A 26,384-nucleotide genomic window follows, 5' to 3' on the forward strand; every position below is an offset into this window, starting at 1 on the left:
ATTGGAGTCAGAACTAGACTGACGCATTTCATTTGTGTCGTAGACTTCAGTCTGTGTAGTCTTTTTCTTTTGTTTCGGTATTTGTTGAAGCCGTTGAGTTAGTTTATCCTCTCAAACTTTGTGCATTCTGCATTTGCTCAGCTCCCCTTGGTGCTGTGTGCATTCTGCATTTGCTGAGCTCCCCTTGGTGCTGTTCGCAGGCTCTTCCACGTCGTCATCTGCTGTCGAATACAGTCAAAGCTCGCGTTTTATTTCCCCACTTTCGTCTTTCCTTTTTCTCTTTCCAGTGCTGCCTCTTGGGTGGCATCGCACACTCCCATCTCTACTACTATCTCTAGCTGTCTTTTTCTGTGATGATTTGCATATGGACATATGTTCTTATTTTTCTTGGTTATACATTGGAATTCTAGATTGCCAGTTGACAAGTAATTCCTTTAGTAAATATCAGCCAAGAATTTCTTTTTTCTTTTTTTTTTTGGTTTTCGAGACAGGGTTTCTCTGTGTAACTGCCCTGGCTGTCCTGGAACTCACTCTGTAGACCAGGCTGACCTTGAACTCACAGAGATTCACACCCCGCCCCCCCCTTGCTGGGATTAAAGGCGTGTGCCACTGCAACCTGGCAAGATTCTCTTTCTTCTTTCTTCCTTTTTTTTCCTTCTTTCCTTTCTCTTTCTTTTTTCCTCTTTTTCTTTTCTTTCTTATTTCTTTCTTTTTTCCTCTTTTTCCTTCCTTCCTTCTTTCTTTCCTCCTTTCTTTTTCCAAGACAAGGCCTCTCTACGTATGTAGCCCTGGCTGTCCTGGATCACCCTCTGTAGACCAGGCTGGCCTCAAACTCACGGAGATCTGCCTGCCTCTGCCTCCTGAGTGCTGAGGTTCAAGGTGTGAAGTGAATGCGTGAGATTGCATCTCTACTGGTGGTGGATGAGAATTCTCAATGCCAGCGATGTATTTCTATTCATTTTGATTTTTAGCTATTCTTGCCCTCCTGGTTTGAGAAGAATGCTAATCTAAATTCTCTTCATTGGTTTAGTAAATAGATAAACATAAAACATAACTAATTCCACAAGTCAAATTCATCTTGACCAGAACCTAATCTCTTGATGTCTTATAATGATACTTGCCTAGAAAAAATAAATAAGTATATCTTGTGCATATGTCCCATTGAGACCCCAGGGCTCAAGGAGGTGAATATGGGATGTAGCATAGAGAGGTCAGTGTGAAACCATGGTGCATGCTCCGGTGGGTTCTACCTCGGTTCTTCTCCGGGGTTCTCGGAGAACAGTCATCCAGTTCACATTCACAGGAGGAGCGCTCGGTGTTTGTCGTCAGCAGTTTCCTTCTCCTCCCCTCCCTCTTCCCAGCGATGGTGGGAAGAGATGGGGAATACGAGACCTAAGGTTGGCTAGGAGAAGTCTGTACAGTCAAAAGGACATAAAAATGGAGTTCATGTTTCTCTCCCTTGGGGACAGACTTAAGGGTTTAACTGTGTTAAGATCCAACAGCTACCATTTTTTAATTTTTGACTGGAGGACTTTTTTGACTTGAGTATCAGGTTTGCCACTCATAGATGGCCGTCTCTGTAGGACAGAATTTGTAGCGGGGTAGGTAGAGAACACAAACGGCCAGGTTCATCGACCTTCATCTCCCGCTGCCCTGGCTGCTGCTTCCTCTCTGTGAACTGTGGCACTCTGTAGTAATAGGAGCGGCGGCGGGGCTGCGTCCCCAACCCCCCAGCCGCCTGCTCGGCTAGCTTATGCCCGAAATAACAACACACAAACTGTATTCATTTAATCACTGCTTGGCCCATTCTGCTCTAGCCCTTACTGGCTAATTCTGATATACCGATCAACCCATCTCTAATAATCTGTGAGCACCGGTCTTACCGGGAAGATTCTAGCCTAAATCCATCCTGGGTTGGAGCTGGGGTATGGCATCTCTCTGAGGCGTCTGCTCCGGAGAGGAGAGCTGTGGAGTCTGACCTCACTTCCTCTTCCTCCCAGCGTTCTGTTCTGTTTACTCCACCTACCTATGCTCTAACCAATAAAATGGGCCAAAGCAGTTCCTTTATTAGCCAATGACCTTCCTCCGTCAGCACTCTCATTCCCATGACATTTTGTAGAATTAAGTAGGTTGCCAGGAGTAAAATACTCGGAATATTTCCTAACATATAGGAGTAAGAGGAGCTAGCTATTGTGGAGATTGAAGCTGATCTAAGTGCCTGGCATGCAGCCAGCCTGCAGTGGATGGGCGGTAGCGGTGGTGGCGGAAGTGCAGTTAGCGGTAGTGCGGGTTTGTGCTGCTTCCCTATGGGTAGGATAATTTTTGTAAGAAAGACATTGGGAGTTGTGAGTGCCCGACCCCACCCCCCTCCAACTACCCACAGGCTCATTGAATTGTTGGAAGCTTTTACAGGACACTGAAAACATTTCACACTCATGGTTATGTACAGGGAAAGGAAATGAATTTAAAATCCATACGAGAAAAAAGGGCATCATAGGCAGTGTCCAGGAGCACCGAGGTCGAAGCTTCCGAAAGGTCACTTGCTTCCAGTGAAATTATGCAGGGATGTGTTCACTCCTCCCATCAACTATACATGGGCAAGATGTATAAAACATTGTCAGCTCCAAGACCCGCAAAGCTTGGTGTGCAGGAGCTTTAGTGGGGATCAGTTCTGTAGGTCTGAGACCTGAGACGTTTGGGGAACAGCTATAGTTAGTTACCTTTAGGGTGATCTGAGTGAGAATTACTCGCCTGTAGGCTCACGTCTTTGAACCCTTGGTTTCCAGTTGGTGGTGCTGTGTGTGGAGGCTTAGGAGGTGTGGCTTTGCTGGAGGAAGTACATCACTGGCAATGGCATTGAGACATTAAGACTCCACCCTACTCCCAGTTTGCTTTCTCTGCCTCATGCTTGCTGCTCCATGCTGCCCCGGCCCATGCCTGCCTGCTGCCACGCCTCTGTCATATGGTGATGGACTCTCATCCCTCTGGAATCATAAGCCCAAATAAATCTTCTTCCTATAAGTTGCCTAGGATATAGAGTTTTATAACAATGATAGAAGTAACTAAGACATATACCGAGCAAACTGTCAGCATCAATGATCTGATGTCCCCTACGATGTTAGAGAGTCAAGGCAGTCATGTTTATAAACAAGTTCCAAAGACTCAGCGGTTGTTACTTCCCTGCCTCAAACCAATCAGAGGCCATTCCTGTCTTGGGGAATCTGAGCAGCTCAAGTCTGCTTGAGCTAGTTCTTTGCTGCAGAACAGCTTAGGAATTTCAAGATCAAAGAAAGAAAACGATTCAAGGATATGCTGAGTGGGAGCAAATAGGAATTTACCCAGAAGGAAAAGAGCTCCTAAAAGTATAAAGTATTCCACACTGGAGGACCTGTGTGTAGATATTTGCGAGAGTTTATTTAAACCACTTTGAATTTGTTGTTTCTCTCTCTCTCTCTCTCTCTCTCTCTCTCTCTCTCTCTCTCTCTCTCTCGTGTGTGTGTGTTAAACGATTTACTTTTATTTTATATGCATTGGTGTTTTACCTGCATGTGTGTCTCTGTGAGGGTGTCGGGTCCCCTGAAACTGAAGTTACAGACAGTTGTGAGCTGCCATGTGGATGCTGGGAACTGACCCCGGGTCCTCTGGAAGAGCAGTCAGTGTTCTTAATGGCTGAGCCACCTCTCCAGCCACCGGGTCGGTGTTTGTTATTGGCCAGTTTCTGAGTAGCTAAAATTCTTGTCTGGTTAAGGTTAAATGAATGGAAAAAGAACTGGGCTGTTTTCCGTGTGCTTGTGGCAGGACATTTTCAAAGGGCTGCTTGTTTCTTCTGTAAGCGCTTAGCTTTTCCGTAGACATTTTATTCATGGTGATTACCAAGGAAGGCTGGGAGGCCTGTGAAACTTGGTCATAACACAACCAGCTGGCAGGCAAGATGCCTGGGACTATTTTGTGATTCTTTCCCTGAGACTTTGCACATTGGCCAATATTTTTCTTGCCTCAGAAAGTTGTTTATCCAAAAGTAATAGTCACTTTTAAAAGATTCAGACGACGGTGATACATCCAAGGATCTCTGTGGCATTTATGCATAACACAAGAACATGTTCTTTGACTTGAAGACATGGTCCTCGCTGTCCAGAGCTATAGAGCTTTCCTAAGTAAGGAAAGGGCAGTTTCACGTGGGAACCAAACGTGGCTGCCCTGACCTAATAAAAGGAGACTGAAGTATTTATCTAGCTATTCTATATCAATAAAAACTAGGGAGTCAGCTATGGGGGTAAAAAATCTGAATGATCAGAGAAATGGTGGAGAAGTGACCAGGGGCCTCTTCTGTCTCTCTAAGCTCCACCCTGCTACTTCCTGTGTCTCTCTGGGTCCTGAGCCCTCCAAAACCTTTATGGCTAATTTTAGTCAGCCAGTAGCTAGCTCCACCCTCTGATTCAAAATAAACTTTATTGTCAGTCTCAGGAGTGTCGGAGCATAATCAAAATATCCCATAATAGTAGACTATAGCTGAATGTCGGCCTCTGTTGTCACGTGCTTTTCGGGAGTCAGACCTTGCACTGCTTTGACAAATAGCGTGAGAGAAAGTGTTTGCAGGAGAAAGGTCATTTCTTGGCTCACTGTTTCAGTCTGCGGTCGGCTGGCTCCCACGATGAGGTATAGCATCATAGCAGAGAGTGCTGGTGACAGAGTGGAGATGCTTACCTTATAATGACAGCAAGAAAGGGTGTGGGCTGGGCAGAGGAGAGACAGAGAGAGAGAGACAGATGCACACCGAAAATATAAGAGTGCCACCAGGGAACAAGAGCTTCAATTTCATGCTCTCCAGTGATCCTTCCTTCAGCCACAGCCCACCTTTCATCAACAATGCCACCAGGTTTTGATTCCATCTGTGGATTGATCCATTACTGAAGTCAGGGCTCTCAGGATTCAGCCACATCTCAAGGGCTGAGTCCACAGGTCTAAGACCCAGCCTTCAACATATGAGCTCGTTGGGAGATACTTTATATCTAAACGGTAAGGTTACTTACTTATATTTTGCTCACATGTATATGGTGTGTGTGTGTGTGTGTGCGCACATGTGTGCCTACATGCTCATGTGCATATAGAAACCAAAGGTCAGTGTCAGGTGTCTTCCTCAATTACTCTCTTCCTTTAAGTTCTTCAAAAATGTGTTCTTTGGTGATTTCATAGATGAATACATGTAGTAAGGTCATATCCGCCCATGCCAACTTCCCACCTCCAGCTTTTCCTGGACCACCCTCAACAATTCCAGCTCCATCATGCCGTCTTTCCTCCCACCTTCTTTTTCTTCTTCCCCTCTGAGTCCAATTGGTTCCATTATGCACATGGGTGCAGGACAGCATCCTCTGGAATGTGAGCATCCATCCATGGGCCCCAGGACTGAAGCGCACTGACTCTCCCTCTCCTAGTGGCCATCAACGGCTGTTCGCTACTCAGCTAAAGGTGGGGCCTAGTGTAGCTCTCCGTTCTCCATGTTCGAGCGTTGACTGGCTTCATCTTGTGGCAGCAACCATGGCTGCTGTGGTAGGAGTTAATGAGTGAGGGCCCGGTTGTGTCCTGAGACATTTCCCAAGCCATCGTCCCGGACCTCTGCTCCTACACTCATTCCCCTGGACTCCGAATCTCGGTAGGAGGAAGGGGTGTCAGTAGAGATCCCGCTTAGCGCTGCACACTCTGCAGTTACTTCTCTGCACTCTGACTTCTCATGAGTCTGTTAACCTCAGACCACTGCATAAAGAGGCTTCTTTGACGAGGTCCACCTCCTGTTGTGAAAAAGATTCCGTTATTGAACCCAGAGCTCATGGATTTGCCTAGACTGGTGGGCACTGAGCTCCAGGAATCCACCTTTCTCCTCCTTCCCAGCACTGGGCGCTGCCACGCCCAGCTTTTACGTGGGTGCTGGGAATCCGAACTCAAGTCTTCATGCTTGCACAGCAGGCACTGACTGAGCCTCTCCGAGCCCACCGTCTTTCTTGAGGTTTACCTTCTATTACTTTATTCCCAGGGTGGGCCTGGCATACTGGTGTTGGGCTGTACTTTTTAATTCCCCGGCTGCAGACTGTCGTGTTTATAACTGGGAAACTGTTTGGAGTATTTCCTCTCTATGTTTCTCCTGCTAGACTATTGTCCATGGAAAATCTCTTAGGTAATCCTTTGTCTTTGGTGTGAATTTTTATAGCTCATCCAAAAAAGACCACTTTATGTTAAAAAAAAATCTAAACCTAAAGCCACTTAAATTATTATTCGAAGAGCAGAATATGTTTTCCTCCTCTGTTGAAACTGCTTTTGTTTTCAAAGCTTCCTGCTGTGTGTGTGTGTTGATTAGAACAGTTTTGGCATCTGAATCCAAGTTACATTTACACAACGAACCCACATGAAACCTGGTATTCATGGTTAAAAATAAAACCAAACACCTCCAGACTTCCTTCTAAAACACTCTTCAGTCAAACATGTCTGAATGTCAGCTGCCTGTAAGGACTCATTATGATCACTCTGATGTTATTGAAGTGATGGAAAGATTTGCTTTTGTTTGAACTGTCCTCTTCAATTTCTCAGATGCATTCGTTTTTCTTCTTTACGCCTGTCTGATCGCCAAGCTTCTGATAAAATTACTTCCTTCCCTATTAATACCATAGTGATATTTAGTTATAGAACATTGTATAGTGTTCTCAACACTTCACTTTCTGTCACGAACACTTCCCTTACTTCCCATGGAGTCTCGGGTGAGGCGTCCAGTGTTTTAGCTCTCTGCAGTGCACGGATTGGGTCTGTCATCTGCAGAGAGAAGAGCGTCAGTCAGAAGGTGGTAACCACTGAGTTAGGTAGATTCACACAGTCTTGCGTGATGAGCAGACTTGGCACATATGTCCTTTGGAGATTCCATATGTGTCTACATGCTTTGCAGAAGATGCAAGCAGGGTCTGTGTGGTTTAGACATTAAAAAATGAGCTGGGCAGTGGTGGCGCACTCCTTTAATCCCAGCACTTGGGAGGCAGGGACAGGCGGATTTCTGTGAGTTTGAGGCCATACTGGTCTACAGAGCTAGTTCCAGGACAGCTAGGGCTGTTACACAGAGAAAGTCTTGAGAAAACCAAAAAAAAAAGCCAAAACAAAACAAACAAAAAAAGATGAAGTGTGGCTCACCCGCCAACCTCACGGCTGTTCCTCACTAACTGTACACTTTATTGTTGAATTGATGTGTCTATGATTACACTTATTGTCTTTTTCCACTGAAGTGTAACTTGGATGCAGGAAGAGATGTTGATGGTCTGTTTTATTCACTGATGTCTTCCTGCTGGAACTGGAGAGCATTCATTAAGCAAATGAGACTAATATGTCCTCACCAAATGCTTTCCACTGCCTTCTGCTCATGGTTTCTGTTTGTTTGTTTTTATTAATTTTGTTATTTGGCCTTTAAATTTCTTTGGTTTTCTTTTCTACAGTTTTTTTTTAATTATTGACCCGCCCATCTAATTTGCATCTCATCTCACCATCTTATCTCACCATCTTCCCTTATATTCCTTTCTTGTCTAAATATGGGGGGTGGGGCTAGAAACTTCCGCTTCTATATGAACACTTGGCATACGTTGCTCTGGAAAGCGTGTGCCTTCCTCCCTATGTAAATGCGGTGGTCTGGTGACCTCTGGTACCAACCCTGAAGGTAGCACCGCTTGTCAAACAGTCTTCAGATTTTAAAGTCCTAATAATAGATTCTACCTTGCTGCTTAATATTTTCAGTTTGCGATACTCTTTAAGAACCTAATGTTAAAGTGAAATTCTAAGCTTAAAACTATGGTATTTCAGTATGGCATAATGTTATTATTTTACCCCCTGAATTTAGGTGCAAGTTATGGAGGAGAAACTAAAAGCAGCTAATATTCAAACAAGTGAGTCAGAGACTCGGCTATATAAGAAGTGTCAAGATCTGGAGTCTGTAATGCAGGAGAAGGATGACATCATTCATAACTTGGCGCTGCGGCTTGAAGAGCAGGTTAGGAGAACTGAATCATCAGTCGTATTTATGTGTGCTCCTTACTGTGCAGTTAAAGACCTAGCTGAGGTCTGTTTCTCTGGAGGGGAGCTCTTACTGCTAGGATTATGTCACATGTGTTGGTAAAAGGTACAAGTAAAGGCCCAGCAATACCACTTTTGGGTATATACCAAAGGATGCTCAATCCTACTACAGAGGACAAGTGCTCAACTTTGTTCATAGCAGCTTTGTTTGTCATAGTCAGAACCTGGAAACAACCTAAATGCCCCTCGACTGAAGAATGAATAAGGAAAATGTGGTACATTTAAACTACACAGCAGAAAAAAAATCATCAAAATCTTGAGATTTGTAGGCAAATAAATGGATCTAGAAAACATCATATTGAGTGAGGTAACCCAGACCCAGAAAGACAATTATGACATGTACTCATTCATAACTGGTTTTTAAACATAAAGCAAAGAAAACCAGCCTACAAATCACAATCCCAGAGAACCTAGACAACAATGAGGACCCTAAGAGAGACATACATGCATCTAACCTACATGGGAAGTAGAAAAAGGCAAGATGTCCTGAGTAAATTGGGAGCATGGGGATCATGGGAGAGGGTTGAAGGGGAGGGGAGAGGAAGGAAGGGGAGCAGAGAAAAATGTGTAGCTCAATAAAATCAATTTTTAAAAAAGGTACATGTAAAAATAGCATTCCCTTTATGTCTTGGGTGACTCAAGGCCTCAAGGCAAGATCTATTATTTTTTATTATGTGTATACGCACGTGTGTGTGTGTGTGTGTTGCTATGTGTAGAGGTTAGAGGAGAACTTGCAGGAGTTGGTTCTCTCCTTCCACCACGTGGTGATAGAACTCATGTCATCGGGCTTGGTGGCAGAGCCTTTACTCATGGGCCGTCTCTCTGGTCCCAGATCTATAGTAGTTTTGTAGATGTGTCAATGTTATTAACGTTCAGACTTTAGAGTTTACGTGTGATCTTTTTCATTTGGAAGTATTTTGTTTATAAAAGACATTTATGTCCCTAAAATATTTGCAGCCAAACTGGATATAGTGGGGCACGCCTGTAATCCCCGAATCTTGGAGACTGACGCCGGAGGATCATTAGTGTGAGGCCATAAGGAGTCTATCTAAAGAAAATGTTTACAGACAGTTGTACATATTTATGTTGTCACTAATCCTCCGTCTGCTCGGGAATGGACCATTCTCAGGCGGCTTATATGAGCATGTAGAGTACTTTAAGTCTCATGACAAAAATTCACTAGGAATTGGGTACAGTGGCTCATCCCTGTCATCCCAGGATTTGAGAGGGTGATGCAGGAGGATTGCCATGAGTTTGAGGCCAGTCTGGGCTGCAGAGTAATACCTTATCTCAAAAATCAACGCAAATGTATGTTAGTATTAAATGACTTCTTAAGTGGCCATTTAATATCATTTAAATGTGACTGCTGTGTTTGTCAGATGCTTTAAAATTTTCGTTTCTCTATGGGGTCGGTGTTTTAGTTTCTAGCAGGCCCAACCCCCATCCATTGTGATTTAGATGCTGCGCACATTCTCAGCCATTTTGTGACCAGAGCTGGGTTTTAATGTGAACTAGAATTTCTCTGTGTTTGTTTTTCTGGATGTTTTAAAACTAGTGTCTGAGAGAAAAAATAGCCCTGCTCCTAAGCAGTTTTGCCTTCTTCCCCTGCCTTAGTTGATCCAATTCTACTGGTCCAGAAATAATTCCTTTTGTTGATATATTTAGGGGATTCACTTTGTTGTGTGAGTGAGTACCAGAGAGAGAGAGAAGCGCTGCACGAATTAGCAGTGCTTTTGGTATTAGGTAGATACTTTCCTGTTGTTTCAACAAAACTCCTCACCAAAAATTTGAGGGTACAGCCCATCACCTTCTCCTTTTGTTCAGTCCAAGTCCCCAGTCCACGGAACTGTGCCTTCTGAATTTAAGGTGGGCTTTCCCATTGATTAACCCCGTCTAAAAAACCCCTCAGTCATGCCCAGAGGTTTGTGCCCATGGAGCTTTTGGGTCCCATGAAAGACGGTCTGGTATGTCGTCACATCTGCATGGGCCTTTGATTCCTTTCTCTGTCTGCTGAACAGTTCCTTCCTTCCTTCCTCTTTGTCTTTCTGCGCTAACAAGGTCTACCGTTTCAGGCTGGCCCTAGACTTCATGATCCTCCTGCCTTAGCCTCCAAGGACTAGGATTACAGGCATGGACCACTTTGCCTGACAATTTTGGGCTTTTAAAAATCTGTTTGGTGATTTGGAGGTAAATGTGTTGACCTGGAAACGGTTCTAAGTGGATTTGCTTTCCGTATCTGATGATGTGCTGTCTCCAAGCCGGGGAGCTTATGTCTGAACTAAATAAGTTGTTGATGTTATTTCAGAAACAAGTAAGAATGCAAGAAGCTAAAATAATAGAAGAAAAAGCAGCGAAGATCAAAGAATGGGTAACTGTTAAGTTAAATGAGGTATTTATTGCTGTACTTTTCCTTTATTATTTACTTGTTTTGATTAAAGTCTTCAGAATATACAGCTATGAGGAGACATAAAATTCTGATCAGTTGGTTATGGTCCTATATTAGGAAAACGTGGCATAGATTGCTTTCATTTTAAAACCTATTATACTTTAATATCATTGCATTTTTAAAGTTGAAATATTGGTAGACTCACGACGATGACTGTAAACAGCCATATCATAACGGGTTAATTTTAAATGGCTATGAGTATGTACATGTTATAAAGTTTATAGGTTTGGTATCTGAGCAGCACAGATTAAATGCTGAAATAGTTTTAAAATCATTTTACAGTTTGAAATGCATAGGGTTGAAACATTTAGCTCCGGACAAATCAATATTGATGACATGGTTGTTAAGGTTGATAATTAGTGCTGAAAAGTTCACAAGTTTGCAAATAGAGTAGTTATTTATTGCCATTTTATAAATTTTATAATTTTAGTGTATTTTAAAAATACACTAGACTAAAGAATATCATTTTGCTCTTTTAGCTGGAAGTGGAGAATCAGAATCTTCGTTTCATCAACCAAAACCAAACTGAAGAGATAAGAGCGATACAGTCAAAACTGCAAGGTACATAGAGTTTTTGCTATGATAGCTTAGCTGGATTTATTTGGCAGGATGGGAATTTAATATTATTTTGCTCGTGTTTTAAAGATCTAACTATGCATATCATGTAGGATGCTATTGTCAGTAAATGAAAAAGGATTTCTCCGGCTAACCAGAAGTCCTGTACCCAAGGGGTGTTGAACTGAGGAGTAAAAGGCAGAAAAAGATGAATAGTGATATATCAATTTATCAAAGTGGCTGTTATATAGGAAAACATGACTGCATAGTAATTTTGCCTCTCTTCCCTAAATGACAATCCATTTATGGTCCAAAGAATCCATTTTGCTGAAACTACATGTTAATGCTAACCTTGGAGTTCAGGGATCACAGGCAACCGGTGCCAGCCTCCAAAAGCATTTGGTCCTTCCAAGGGCATAGCAGCACGCCCCTGTTATCTTGTCAGAACAGAGATGGTAAGATGAAGCCGAATGGTAGGGGTGTTTGTGTTAGAGGTTTGTACTTCAGAATTCCAAGACTTACTCTCTGGCCTTAGCAAAGAATAGATCCTTTTAGTGGGATAAACCAATCAGAAAAAAGCTATACCTGCTTTGAGGGCTTCATGCATTCTGAACACACCCTTGAAGTTGGTGTTCATGAAGGCAGCTGCGGGGTGTTCTGTGGGTTCTCAGTTGCCTCCTCTGGTTGTTACAAATGCCACAAAACTCTCTGTTCACTCACGCGTTATCAGCTGGGATTACAGGTGTCAGCCACTGCACCTGGCAAGACAATTTGTTTAGAGCATGTTAATTCTTGCTTTCATTTCCTCCGTCTTAATGATAAAAGATAGGCACCGCCATAACTGATCTGAAAGTCTATATTGAGAATTAAGTCTTCCTATTTTCGTGATACTCACCTTCTCTGAAATAGATTGGATGTATCAATTCTAGTTCCAGAAGACTGTTAATTTTCCTGCTCTCCCTGGCTTACAATTCTAGTCTTCATTGGTGGTCTCTTGGGTTTTGTAACTCAGGGGTTCTGATCCTTGGAAAGTAGGCTTAGACTAAAACATAGATACCACACACACACACACACACACACACACACACACACACACACACTGTATGTATGTTAGATAATGTGTTTGCACATTATGTATATATTATATGTACATATATGATATATATTTATATATTATAAATATTGTATATACAAATATATGTACATATTACACACAGGTGTGTAGGGGTGTGTGTGTGTGTGTGTGTGTGTGTGTACATGTGGTTGTTTGTCAATGTCCATAGAAGACTGGTTCTAGAATCCCTATGGAAACCGTCTCTAAGGTTGTCCTAGGTCCTTAAATAAAACAGCCCAGGATTTACATATAATGTGTTATACACATTCTCCTGTAACTTTATATTGTCTCCAGATTACTACAATGACTAATAAAAGGCAAGTGTTGTCTAAGTATTTGTTAATTGTGTTTTTAGAGACTCATAGTAAAATATCTGTCCATATTCAGTAAAGTTTTTTTCAAACTATTTTTGAATCACAGTTGGTTAAATCCACAGATACAGAATCCATGGAATTGAGGACCAGCTGTACATAATCATTACTACACTATTCGAATCAGTCTGTGATAGATGAGCAACATACAAAATTTTAAAGATACCTCTGAAGGAATATGCTATAAACACTTCTCTTTATTATTAGTTGCTATTTAGCATAACACATGTCGCGTTCTGTTGCTTTAATTTCCTCAGGTATTTTTCTCTCTGGGACTTCCATGCCTTTGATCTTACAAGCAACAATGTAAAGAGTCCTAAAGATGGATTAAAGCAGTGGTTCTCAGTTTGTGGGTCATGACCCCTCTGGGGTTGCACATGAGATATCCTGCATATCAGATATTTATAGTATGATTCATAACAGTAGCAAAGTTATAGTTATGAAGTAGCAATGAAAATAATTTATGGCTGGGGGTTACCACAACACGAGGAACTGTATTCAAGGGTCACAGCGTTAGGAAGGTTGAGAACCACTAGATTAAAACCATGATTAGCAATCTGAGGGCTGAACTCAGAAGGTTTTACGCACTGCCCCCCTACCCCAACACACACACACACAAACAAACACAAACACACAAAACCCCACAGATTTTGGGCTCTTGTGTGAGGGTTTCCATTCACTATACTTAAGTAAAAGCTAAAATGCAGTCTTTTTCTTTTCTGGTGTTGAGTGATTTATTATAGTCCTTCTGTGCTTTTGTTCCGTGTCTAACAAACGACTATGAAAGGTTCCCCTCCTGTTCCAGGGGATCCGACACCCTCACACAGACAGACATGCAGGTAAAACACCAGTGTGCAAAAAATACAAATAAATACATTATTTTTTTTTTTGAAAAAAAAAAAAGCTCAGGCAGGCGGTGGTGGCTCATGCCTTTAATCCCAGCACTCAGGGGGCAGAGGCATGCGGATCTTTGGGAGTTCGAGGCCAGCCTGGTCTACAAGAGCTAGTTCCGGGATGGGCACCAAAGCTACAGAGAAACACTGTCTCGAAAAAAAAAAAAAACAAAAAAAAACAAAAAACAAAAAACTTATCTCCATTTTGCTTAATGACCTTGCAGAGCTCCAAGGCAAGAAGGTGTCCTGCGTGGCCACACCAAAGCTCTCAGAAGGACAGCGCCTGAGCGGTTTGACGTTTGGGTGCTTCTTGTCCCGAGCAAAGAGTCCTCCTCATGTAGTACGATCTGAAGAAATAAGCAAGATGGCATCCAAAGAACCCGAGTTCACTGAAGGAAAATGCATAGAAGGTACTTACAGATTATAGCAACCTACCTCGGCATTTTTTTAAAAGCGGAAACATCATTCACAACGATTAATCAGAGTTAAACTTGATTCTCCCCAGGGCCTCAGTATTTCAAGGGAATATTTCATAAGAGCCGCACAACACTGAACCTTCTGTCTCGTTATCTTGTGTCTTATGTAGATTTTTGCAAGGGGCACAGGGGAGCGGTTGATTTCCTCCCAACTTTAATGCTTTTGCCTGCAGCAGGTGGAAAAGATAGTTCAAATATAAAAGGTTATTCATAGCTTCTTGAAAATATTTTTTAAATTACCTAATATTGTATAACATGAAATTAATGCTGGCTTAACAGACACATAAAGAAATGAACACCTTTGGGGAGGCGTACTTTGATAACTGCTTTCTTTGTTACTTCAGAGAAGAAAATATTGCCTAGATAATCCGACCCAGGTCCTGCGTGAGGATTTCCACTCTTCGTTTTCGCAGCTTCCCTCCATGTTCTGCCTGGTGGTGCAGCCTGACCAGAACACCTCAAGGGCAATCTTTTTTGTTGGCTTTTCCCAATAGTTGTAAGGAAGGTTGAATTTGCAATTTAGCTACGCTGGTTTCCGGGTTTCTTCCAACGCACAAGGTGGAAGTTGCTGCCTGGCGTGGTTTTAGCATTCTGAAAACTACATCATGTTTTTCCAGGCAGAAGGCAGCTTTGTTACCTATTTCTTGCTGTTACCCGAATCTTGTTTACTTTGCTAAGAAGCCGTTTTCCACTTCGTCTCACTGTTGCAGCAGGCAGCTGAGTCTCACCGAGTTTGCCTGTGCCAAGCTCTGGTTCGTTTGAAAATGTGAGGGGCAAGCGGGGCACAACCTGAGGGCGTGTGTGTGCCGCCTCTCGTCAGTTGTGAATTCATATTTATGTTGTCCACGTTCCTTTTCTGTTGAGTCCGAGGTGCTGAGTCATTATTTAGGAAGCTGTTGGTGCATTCCATTTCCCGCAAGAGATGGAACCCATATCTAAAGACACTTAAGGGTTTCTCTTACCATTAAAATACATGTTGTAGCTGTACTTAAACCAAGAGCAGAGGAAAGTTTTTCTGTGAATTTACACATTTTATGTATTGAACTGTGGACACAAAGTTTGTCTCTTTTTTGTTCTTTTGAGACAGGGTTTCTCTATGTATCATTGGCTGTCATGGAACTCACTCTGTAGACCAGGCTGGCCTCAAACTCACAGATCCACTTGTCTTTGCTGCCTGAGTGCTGGGATTAAAGGCATGTGCCACCCCTAGCTGGCACAAAGTTTGTTTCTTAAATTATGACTTTGTTTTTATGTTTGGACTTAACATTATGATGATTTTGAAGGATAGTGGAAGAAGGGTTGTCATTTTTCTTCCCTTCTAAAATGTAATTAATGGTGTTTGGTTTTTGTTTGTTTGACGGCTTCTTTCTTTGATGCTCAAACTCAGCCCACTTCACACTCTGCTCTTTCTCTCTTTAGATTGTTGTCAATTTTGTTCTCCAACATACTTGTAAAAATCAATTTATTTTGATACAATTAAATTGAACTATAAAGATTCTATGCTTTTATAAATCCCACATTTTCCAAACTTGTTTAAAAAGGCATAAAACTAACCAAGAATAGTTTAAGTTCATAAATTCACATGAAATTGTCCGTCTCTAGAATGTAGTCATGACAGGCAGGGTAATGCATGCATGCAGCGTAGTTGCGTGAAGGCTTCATGATTAAAGGCCACCTGCCATTGTGATATATCTCCCTCTAGAGATGGAAATTGCAGAGAAGCCTACTGATAACCACGTGCAAGAAAACAGAAGCCAGAGAACGTTGCACGAGACCCCTTGCAGCTCAGAACAGAACCGGAAAACAAGAGCAAGCTTCGCAACGGATGGTGGTACATCCCAGAATTCCGGGGCTCCGGGGACTGATTGGAGTTCGGACGAGGAAGACGGAAGCAAGGACAGATCCAAGTCCAGATGCGCTTCCGCCCTTTCCAGCCACACGTCCGAGGAGGGCGTCCTCTGCGGAAGGATGGGCAGCGAAGCGTACCTCACCGCATCTGATGACAGCAGTTCTATATTCGAAGAAGAAACTTTCGGGATCTCCATGCCAGAGCACAAGAAACTGTATTCTTGGCAGCAGAAGGCACCATGGAAAGCTCAGAATAGCCTTGCAAAGGGGAATGCTCAGGGAGGTATAAAGGAGCAAGACAGTTCCTCGGATGAACTGAATAAGAAGTTTCAGTCCCAGAGACTGGATTACTCCTCCTCATCAAGCGAGGCCAACACCCCAAGCCCTATTTTGACCCCAGCGTTAACCCCAAAACATCCTAACTCACTGCCTGGGAAAGGAATGCAGTTAGTGCCTTCGGCCTACCTGCCACCCCCAAAGCTAAGGATCCCCAATGTTTTCAGTATAAGTGTGGCACTCACCAAAAGGCACCTGAGCCAGCCACAGTTATGTTCTGAGCGGATGTTTGGCACGAACAGGAATGCCATAAGCATGATCCGGCCGCTGAGACCTCAGGAGACGGATCTTGATGTCGTTGATGGTGACAGCATGGAAGTTGTGGAGAGCATGGACACGGGCTGCGACGACGGCTTGTTCTCCTGTGACTCCCTGGATTCTCCGTATGCCGACGACCAGGAAACCAGCGAGCCCACGAAGAAGGCGTCCTGCAGCAAGCCTCCCACACCTCCTCTGCACCGCTTTCCCTCCTGGGTAATTACGTTCCTGTGTGCCACACACACGGGGTTCTTCTCAGCCCTTGGGTTTCACACCCCCACCCCGTGTCTTTTCAAATATGGCATTGTTCTGAAAAGTTCCAGTTTTCAGAATATGGTTTCCTCTTCTCCTCCCCAACCGTGTTCTGAAAACAAACTGAGAAACAAGACAAATGGGAATTCAAAACTATAACTTAAGTTTCAGATAGGGGAATCGGAGGGCAAATGAGCTTTTCAATGTTAGACTTTGGAATTCGGTTTGTTCATACAGGCCCAAGCTAGAGCTAGTTCACTCCTACTTCCTCCAGGGGAAGCAAGGTCAGGGCCACTCTAAGTTGTACAATATGAAGATGCTTGTTTCCTATGGAGGCTACTTCTCAAGGGAGAGAGAAACGGTGCTGTGCATGCCAAGGAAGAGAAAGTGAACGGTTTTGAGTGCAGCAGTGTTCAGTTGCTGGAGGCCGCTTACAGGTAGAGACAGGATGGGGTGGGGAGAAGGGCTCCCTCTAACTGATAGTTTGGAGTGGACCCTGCAGCAGCTCTTCACTCTCTGGTCGCCGTTCTGAGGTTTGTTACTTGTTAAGAAGAGAGGTTTTGCTTTACTCCTCATGCACCTAGCATCCTCCCTCCGTCTAGCGGAGACTGAATTTTCTATGGAAACGTTGACTGTGGCTACAGAACCAACCTGTCAGTGGAGTGATATTTCTTAGGAATGTCTACCTTGCGTGATTTAAAAAAAATATACCTTTAAACTTTAGCACTTATTTATTAATAGGAGGGTGAGCACGCCATCGTGCCTGTGTGGAGGTCGGGGACAACACACAGCAGCTGGGATCTCTTGTCCTTTCAAACTCAGTTTGTCACATTTCCTACAAGCACCTTTCGCCCCTGGGCCATCTCACCAGCCCCAGTATTTTATATTGAAAATTAAGTGAATTAACCTGTTTTGTAGACTTGAATTTCCCTCCCCATATTGGCACAATTTAACCTCTGGCTTCAAAAGAAACATCTGGATTACCGCGTATTTTGGATTTGGGAGTCGTGTTCATTTTTTATGGTTAATTGATTTAGTAGCCGCTGCAACTGTAAGCAGATTTCGACAGCCATGGTCTCCCTAATAGATATTCAGACTTTGAGATGCGTCTGCTTTTTATTTACTTTCAAGAGAACATTTTTTTTTCATTCACTGTCCACATGAAACTGCCTCTTATTTATTGCTCAATTCTGCGTGACCCAAAAAAGTAGGCACAAATGGCGTGCGAATCCCTGGAATTCTAGTTATGTTGCCCTTAGGCAGTAGTAAGTTGAAATTTGGCTTCTTTTGTTACGTTGAGATTTTCAAAGACCGTGTTAAGCTTTCAAGTTCATTTTATTTGGCAATTTTACCATTTCGCTCTTGAAACTCTTTGGTCCTGGAAAAGTAGCATTGCTTTTCAAACGTTCTAGTGAATTGACCGTGGGTGAAGGGTCATAGGCATCTTCAGGTTTCCAGGAGATGTCCTAGCTGCCTCAGTCAGTAAGACGCTACTTTAAAACAAACCTATCCTGGTTGACTTGGAGTATTGTGCAGGATGTCATAGTCACTCAGGTGGGACAACCTGTGATCCAGCAATACCTCTGATGGCCTGCTCTTTATAAATCCGTGACCTGGCTTGGCTTGTCCTCTTATCTACAGTGACTCTCTTTCGGCTTTCCTTCCTGCTTCCTGCTGTCTCCTTCATGCTGAGCACGGACTCCAGCTGCCATGAAGCTCCTGCTTAGACTGCCTTAGCAGCGCAGGCTTTCTCACTGACCTCTGCAGTTAGTCTCCGAGTGCCAATCCCACATGCTCAAAGAAAGCGCTCCTTAGCTACTCTTTCTGGCACTCATCCATCTAACATGCCCCCATCATCAGTGATCTTGTGCCCATTACTGTGGACCCTGACAAGCCTGGAGGAAGAGCATGGCACCAGTTGACTGCTGTGTTCTGGATCAGGCAACTGTGTTCAAGTGTAGACCTTTTATAAAACATGTGGTCATCTATGGCACTGGGAGCCACTGGGTCCTTTTTCTCATTGGGCAGTGATGCTAATTTTACAGTACCCATTTCAGAAATCGTTTTTTTGGAGAAGAGGAAACATAATAAGCTACTTTGGAACAAGATAATAAATGCCAGTGTCATTCTCAAGTCCATTTCTTATTTGGTCCAAAGTCTATTTTCCTTTACTAAAATGCACGCTGAAGTAAGAAGGCAGTAACGTTCAATGCTCTGCTATGATTCTGAACGCAACTTTTTTTTCCTTTTCTTTTTCTTCTAACCGTGGTAGGATATTAAAAAGATATGTATGTAATCAATGGCTATAAACAGTTTTTGGCTTGATGTTACAGCTATTCAATGTTTCTTTCCCGTATAAAGTTCTGTAACCACATATAGAATGTTAGAATATTAGAAGTGGTGTTTGTCTATGGTCAATGATTATAAAAGAGCTTTCTCGTGACTGTTTTTATGTCTTCTAAAGAGGTCAAGATACCAACCCAATGTTCGGGGACAAAAATAAATAGAGTAATAACTAACAAATGGGAGGAATCCCTGCAAGTCACTCACAGTGCTGGGTTTTATTGGCACTGCTGTGTTTTGTGCTAACACTATATTTCTCCAGATAGTAATCTGAAAAACAGTTGAAAAGTGTTATGTTCCGTGTATTCATTTCTTGGCTGTAAGCCCCTGGTTCAATCTCTCTTTTATATTAGGAAAGCAGAATATATGCTGTAGCCAAGTCAGGCATTCGAATGTCTGAGGCCTTCCATGCGGAGAATGCTAATAAAAGTAAGTGCTTTGCGTGCAGTTGCGAGTGTGCCTCGAGGGTGTGTGCATGCCTAAGTTCAGAGCAGACTGGGGCGCAGCCACCGAGAGGCAGGTACATGCTGTTGCGAGTGCGCCTCGAGGGTGTGTGCATGCCTAAGTTCAGAGCAGACTGGGGCGCAGCCACCAAGAGGCAGGTGCATATGGCTCTGGGGTGATGAGCTCATCAAAGCCATCAGAATCACAGAAGCAGAACACAGGCGATGATTACCAGGGACTGGGAAACTGGGGAAGGGGAGATGCTCTTGGAGTTTCCAGAGGTCTGTGTCACAACATGGTGGATAAGCCCTACCATAGCAAATAACACACTGAAAATGGGTAAGCCGGGGGATTCAACTGTTTGTGACTTTAAAAAAAAAAAAACGTAATAAAAGGGGTTTTAAAGCTATATGATCTTGTATTGCTGTTTCACTAGGCAAGACCTTCCTAAATGTCTTTGGAATAATTGGATTATGTAAATGTTCAGGAAACAGTTGCCTGTTTGTCTTAAACTGGTGTTCATCGTATTCAGGGAAAGGCACAAGTACATTCAACCCTGATGGAGAAGGCGCTCTATTATGTTTTTACCCCAAGAAAGCAAAGCAGAGAGACATGGGCATTTCATCTGTTTAAAGTTACAAAAAATTATAAAACTATTGGTTTCTTTGTCTTTTCCCCATTTCCTTAAATAAATTACTATAAAAACAATTATTCCCACTAGAAAAAAATAAAGCCAACACTTGGTAGTTAGAGGCAGGAGAGGATCTAGAGCTAAAAGCTAGCCTCAGCTACATAGTGGGTTCAAGGCTAGCCTGAGTTACATGAGACTTTCCCTCAAAAACATAAAAAGAAAAAAATAATTCACACAGAAGTTTCTAGAATTCACGGACTTCCGGTGGTTCTCTCTGCCTCCACCTGACCTCCTAACTCACCTAGAGAGGGAACCTTGACATTCTGTCCTAGATCCCTTCTGTTCTTAGCATTATTCAGGAAAGTCTGTATTACCCATGGTCACTGGAGTCTCCTGGCAGGGCTTCAGAATGGTGGTGTCTTAACACCCAGTTAGAGGCAAGGCTCCTACCTGGAAGAACATCTTCCAAGGGACCAGTTACTGAATCAGTCAGAGGTCACTGGTGTTCAGTTCTTCACAGCTAGGCATGAGTGAGAGGCTAAAGAAATAAAAGCATGGTTCTCATGGTTCTTGCTGTCAGAGAGCTTGCAGTCTAGTGGGGGAGCTGCCAACATGAGGAAATAATGGCCCATGAGAAACAGAAGACCTGTAACTGTGTCTGGTGCCCATAACCCCAGCAATCAGGAGGCTGGGGTAGGAAGATCACTTGCTAGTTTGATGCTAGCCTAGGCTCCACAGTAAGACTCTAAAAATAAAGACGTGCAGATGTAAACCTAGAAATGTCATAATCCACAAAACCATGTGACTAACCCCCTGCGAATCTGATTTCTTTTTCATGCGTAGTCATAAGAAATAGGCCAGTGGACTAGATGGAAGGTTTTTCTCTAATGTTGTTTTCCGTTTCAGATTCTGCCGCCATGGTTTCCTACTCTGCATCAGGCCTTTATACATCCCTGATATACAAGAATATGACGACCCCGGTGTACACAACGTTGAAGGGGGTAATGAATGCACCTCTCGTTGTTAGACCTAGGGGTGTCTTCAGGGTGTACAGGGAAACTCCCTCAAGCTCCAGACCCCGCTTCTAAACATCTTACACAGCCTGCCGCCTTTGTAGAGTGAAACCTTGTTACATTAGTATGTCATAGACAAGAAGAGATGGAGAAGCCCCTGCCCCGAACTGTTAGCATTTTATTAATGATGCAATGGAAACTCCCAATTTAGAAAGGTTTGTGTTTCTGCCAGGGTCCCCTTTGCCAGAAGAACCTAATTAAAACAAGGGCTGTCAGATATTGACAGTCTTATGTTTTCAAGAATCTTTTATACTTGTCAAATTCCTAGCTAATTAGAATCTAAAGTTTTGAAGACAGATTGTCATGATGTCAAAATATACTATATCCTTTCTTTAAAAATAGACCGGTGACCGTTTTCTATAAAACATTGTATGTCTAAAGAGGACCGGGACTAGAGATGGATACAGGGGTGCTGTCCTGCTCTTTTTTTAGAAGGCGACACAGATAAGTAGCAGCCCTTTCCTGGATGATTCTTCTGGCTCAGAGGAAGAGGACAGTTCCAGGTCCAGCTCCCGGACGTCGGAATCAGACACACGCAGCCGCAGTGGGCCCAGCAGTCCCAGAGCCATGAAACGAGGTGAGGGGGAAAGCGCATGCGCAGAAGGCAACGTCGGCACATTCTGAATAGTGATTCAGGACTAATCTTAATGGGATTTCTGAGAATACGCTCTCCGAGCCGGAGCGAAATGAGCATTCGCCTAGGACTGAGACATTGGTGTTCTCGCGGTCATTTTCTGCTTCATTCTCTGTGACCTCACACAAACCACCAGTCTTTCATCTTACTGTTATTACTGCCAGTAGTGTATCATATTATTATAAAAGGAAATAATGGGCCCAAATGAAGTTTCTTTGTTAGTTTTTTTTTTAGTTACCTTGCTGCAAATTTGTGGTATAGACTTATTTACTATATTATTAAACGTCAGAAAACACACCTACACTTTGTGTTGCTTAATCTGATATTAAAGTGGAAAACACTACAACTTGACTTTGTGCGTACCTGTAACTTTCAACAAACTCTTAGAACCTGTGTGTGTGCGCATGTGTTCACGGCACACACGGGAAACCCCGAGGGCAGCGCAGTGTTGCTTCCCACTCTGAGATGAGGAATCCCATTGGTCAGGCTTTAGATGCCAGGCTAGCCCTTAGTTGCATTTCCTGCATTAGAAGTTCTCCACGGCCAGAGGGATGGAATAAATCTTGCAAAGGGCAGTTTACGATGTAGGAGTTAGCTGCCATCTTTAGGAGGACTCGCAGCTGCTGTTGGCCCACGCCAGGAAGAAAACTGACTCGGTTTATATCTTTGTTCTCCTAGGCGTGTCTGTCTCTTCCGTGGCGTCGGAGAGCGACTACGCCATTCCACCCGATGCCTATAGCGCGGACTCGGAGTGCTCCCAGCCTGAGCTGAAACTCCCTAAAACCAGCTCGTCCTCCAGTGAGAACGGGAAAAATGTAAATAGTGACTCGGACTTTGAAACATTAATGAATCTGTTAGTTTGACTTCCCAAAGGAAAACAAAACATCACTCTCAAATGTTTTCTTTTCATTAGGAACCGTTAGAAAAATCTGGCTATCTACTAAAAATGAGCGGGAAAGTCAAGACTTGGAAGCGGAGGTGGTTCGTTCTGAAAGGCGGTGAATTACTTTACTACAAGTCTCCGGTGAGTGGGCAGTGGCCGTTGAGATCTGAATGACTCTCACTTTGAAACAGACTCTCAGTATTTTCTTTCCCCGTAATACAAAATGAATTGCGGGTCCCAGAGGGATGTCTCAGCACTGGCAGAGGATCCTGGTTCCATTCCCAGCACCTACATGGTGGGCTCACCTGTAACTCCAGTCCCAGGGGATCTGAAGGCCCCTTCTGACTTGTACAGGCACATGATGTATAGACACCTGTGCTAGTAAAATAGCCATACACATAAAGTAAAATTAAGGTTACCATTTGAATTATGCATTAATGATGGAAAACAGTTCCTGTAGCTGCTGGTATAGCTAATCTGTGCTTGCCTTTCTCCTTTTGTGCAGAGCGATGTAATTCGGAAACCCCAGGGCCACATTGAACTTAGCGCATCCAGCAGTATCTTGAGGGGCGATAACAAGCAAACAGTCCAGGTGAACATCTTTTCCATTTGTCATTCTTTTGGTACCATGAGAAACACTTCTCCATTGAGATTGGATTGTTTGATGCATTTTTATTAATTTTAGAATCACTTTGATACTCAAAAGATTTTTTAGTTAAAACTGTACTTGGAACGAAGTATGGGTATTTCACACTGCGACCCTATACCTTTGCTTCCTGTGTTCTTCCATGTTTAATCTCCTGGGCATTTTCAGGTCTCAAAACGTCAAGCTGTTTTAGGGGAAGGTTATCCAGTAAATGAATTTCTGAGATGTTTGAAACATAATATTTTTCAGCCAAATTTGAAGGAAGCTTTTAATTAAATACTGGCTGGGAAGATGGACTCTGGCTAGGTCCACTCCTGACATAATACACTATCAAATTCAAGAATGTTTGTATTTTAGTATAGAATTGGACAGTGGCAGTTCTCCCGTGAACTTCAAAAAGGGAACTCTATTGGTGCCCAGAGGCACTGCACTGCCGAGTGCTATCAGAAGTGGCTGGTGCCCATCTTACCCATAGCCCCGTTCAATTTAAAACATGCTCTTGAGATAGCCTGAAATATCTAAATCCGGACACTTTGTTTCTGAAATGTTCAATAAGCATTATTTGTTTAATCTTGTTCCTGTGGTGGGTAGAGGACATTTGCTAGAAAGGCTCAGGAGTGATTCCCAGTAGACTGGAGATGCCTGGGGTTAAAATGGATGAATCGGGGAAAAGCTTCAACATATGACTGCCAAGAATCAATTGTAGAGCCCTGAAATATTTGGGAAATTGGCAACGTGGTTAATTTGAGACTGGACTATTGTGAGTTCTTAGTAACTGGTCACGTGTAGCACCAGGAATTGGTGTGGAAGTTCTTCTCATTTGTTTATAGTTCTTTATCTCGCTGCTCTCCCTGCAAGTCCCTCTTGCCCTGATAACTTTGTTTGTTTACCATCATCTCCAGTTTCTGTCCAACAGTCAAGAGCTCCTCACACTGTGAGGGGAAGAGGAAAGTGTGACGATTAAAGGTGTAAACCGTGACCCTAGATTTAATAGTGTGAACAGTGTCAGGCCCACGGGCAAATGATTAAAGGTGTAAACCGTGACCCTAGATTTAATAGTGTGAACAGTGTCAGGCCCACGGGCAAATGATTAAAGGTGTAAACCGTGACCCTAGATGTAATAGTGTGAACAGTGTCAGGCCCACGGGCAAATGATTAAAGATGTAAACCGTGACCCTAGATTTAATAGTGTGAACAGTGTCAGGCCCACGGGCAAATGATTTTAACTCAGTGGTCATCATTCTCACACAGTGGCTAAAGAATTCTACATTTCCTTGGAACCAGGGAGTCTATGTAATGTGTTTGCTTTCCTGTCAGTAATGACGTTTGACTGGACAAGGACTAAGTCACCATTAGTGCCTCTCCGGTTATTCCTTCTCCCATTCTAGCTGACCACAGAGAAACACACATATTATCTGACTGCAGATTCTCCCAATATATTGGAAGAATGGATTAAAGTGTTACAGAACGTTCTGCGAGTACAAGCTGCTAATCCACTTTGCCTACAGCCTGAGGGCAAACCAACAGCCAAGGGATTGCTCACCAAGGTAGGACTCTCGAATGTACAGCAGCATCCTAGGAAGCTGCTTTGGTAAGCTGCATGCATCATGAATAATGGGGTTCAGATAATAATATGCATTTAATATTTTGTCTTGGGGTGGGAAGGGTGTTTTTTAGTATACTGCCCAAAATGGGGGAAGAGGATCTCAGAGATGGAAAGAAAGATAAATATGGTCACGTGCAAAAATATAAATGAAAAAATTAGGTCATTGAAATTGTGAAACCCAGTTAATATCCTTAATATGCAGTAAGCTTGGGCTGATAAGGTGGCTTACCAGTTTGCTGCCAAGGCTGAAGACCTGAGTTTGATCCCTAAAACCCACATAGTGGGAGAGAACCAGCTCCCACCAGTTTCTCTGACCTTCATACATGTGCTGCAGCGCATGCACATACACACACACACATACACGCACACACACACATACACGTTAAATAGATAATTGCGTAAAAATATTAAACAAGCCTTTTCTTTTTGTTTTTTTTTCGAGACAGGGTTTACTCTGTTGCTTTGGAGCCTGTCCTGGAACTAGCTCTTGTAGACCAGGCTGGTCTCGAACTCACAGAGATCCGCCTGCCTCTGCCTCCCGAGTCCTGGGATTAAAGGTGTGCGCCAACACTACCCGGCTCTTAACAAGCCTTTTCTAACCAGTAACTAAAGAGTGGATACCAAAACCTGAAGGACACAATGGGAGAGGGGTAGATACAGTAGAGCTGAGAAGGAATAGAAAAGACCAGCAAGTAGAGCAGAAATCAGCTTGTCTAAGAATTTTTAATGCACAAATTGATATAAGGAATATCATTTTAAAAATCTGCTTAAAAGTAGGACTTTAAAGAAAATTGCAATCCAGCATTGAAATGCACTTACACAGTTTGCAAGAGTGTCACTCTGGAACGCAGTTTGCAAGAGTGTCACTCTGGAACACAGTTTGCCGGTGTCCTTGTTCAAATGTTAACTCACTAATTTTGGATGAACAGACGGATGAATATCAACTTTCTTTGTGAGTGTGTACAAGTGTGTTTGTACGTGTGCGTGTGCGTGTATACGCGTGTGCATGTATGTGGAAGTCAGAGGTCAACCTCAGTGTTTCTCAGGAGCCGTCCATCTTGTTTTTTCCTTCATTTAAAAAAATTTGTATTTATTTATATTACGTGTACTTGCGAGTGTGTGTCAGGGGAAGATGTCACTACAGCTGTGTGTGGGGGGAAGATGTCACTACAGCTGTGTGTGGGGTCAATGCCTTGTCACGTGCACCTGCGAGTGTGTGTCAGGGGAAGATGTCACTGCAGCTGTGTGTGGGGTCAGTGCATTGTCACGTGCACCTGTGAGTGTGTGTCAGGGGAAGATGTCAGTGCAGCTGTGTGTGTGGGGAAGATGTCACTACAGCTGTGTGTGGGGTCAATGCATTGTCACGTGCACCTGCGAGTGTGTGTCAGGGGAAGATGTCACTGCAGCTGTGTGTGGGGTCAGTGCATTGTCACGTGCACCTGCGAGTGTGTGTCAGGGGAAGATGTCACTGCAGCTGT

General features: G+C 43.3%; 1 protein-coding gene across 1 annotated transcript in view; it reads left to right on the top strand.

Moving 5' to 3' along the window:
- Positions 1–26,384, top strand: part of Plekhh2 (pleckstrin homology, MyTH4 and FERM domain containing H2) — a 108,901-nt gene that overhangs the window by 35,490 nt on the left and 47,027 nt on the right. Inside the window, exons 4-15 of the mRNA XM_075955211.1 lie at positions 7,865–8,014; positions 10,403–10,486; positions 11,023–11,104; positions 13,701–13,886; positions 15,655–16,610; positions 19,343–19,418; positions 20,971–21,065; positions 21,570–21,714; positions 22,450–22,586; positions 22,685–22,795; positions 23,160–23,246; positions 24,689–24,847. Coding sequence (XP_075811326.1) covers positions 7,865–8,014; positions 10,403–10,486; positions 11,023–11,104; positions 13,701–13,886; positions 15,655–16,610; positions 19,343–19,418; positions 20,971–21,065; positions 21,570–21,714; positions 22,450–22,586; positions 22,685–22,795; positions 23,160–23,246; positions 24,689–24,847 — 2,268 coding nt within the window. The remainder of the gene's footprint in view (positions 1–7,864; positions 8,015–10,402; positions 10,487–11,022; positions 11,105–13,700; positions 13,887–15,654; positions 16,611–19,342; positions 19,419–20,970; positions 21,066–21,569; positions 21,715–22,449; positions 22,587–22,684; positions 22,796–23,159; positions 23,247–24,688; positions 24,848–26,384) is intronic.

Source organism: Microtus pennsylvanicus, chromosome 21 (assembly GCF_037038515.1).
Source record: "Microtus pennsylvanicus isolate mMicPen1 chromosome 21, mMicPen1.hap1, whole genome shotgun sequence".
Lineage (NCBI taxonomy): Eukaryota > Metazoa > Chordata > Mammalia > Rodentia > Cricetidae > Microtus > Microtus pennsylvanicus.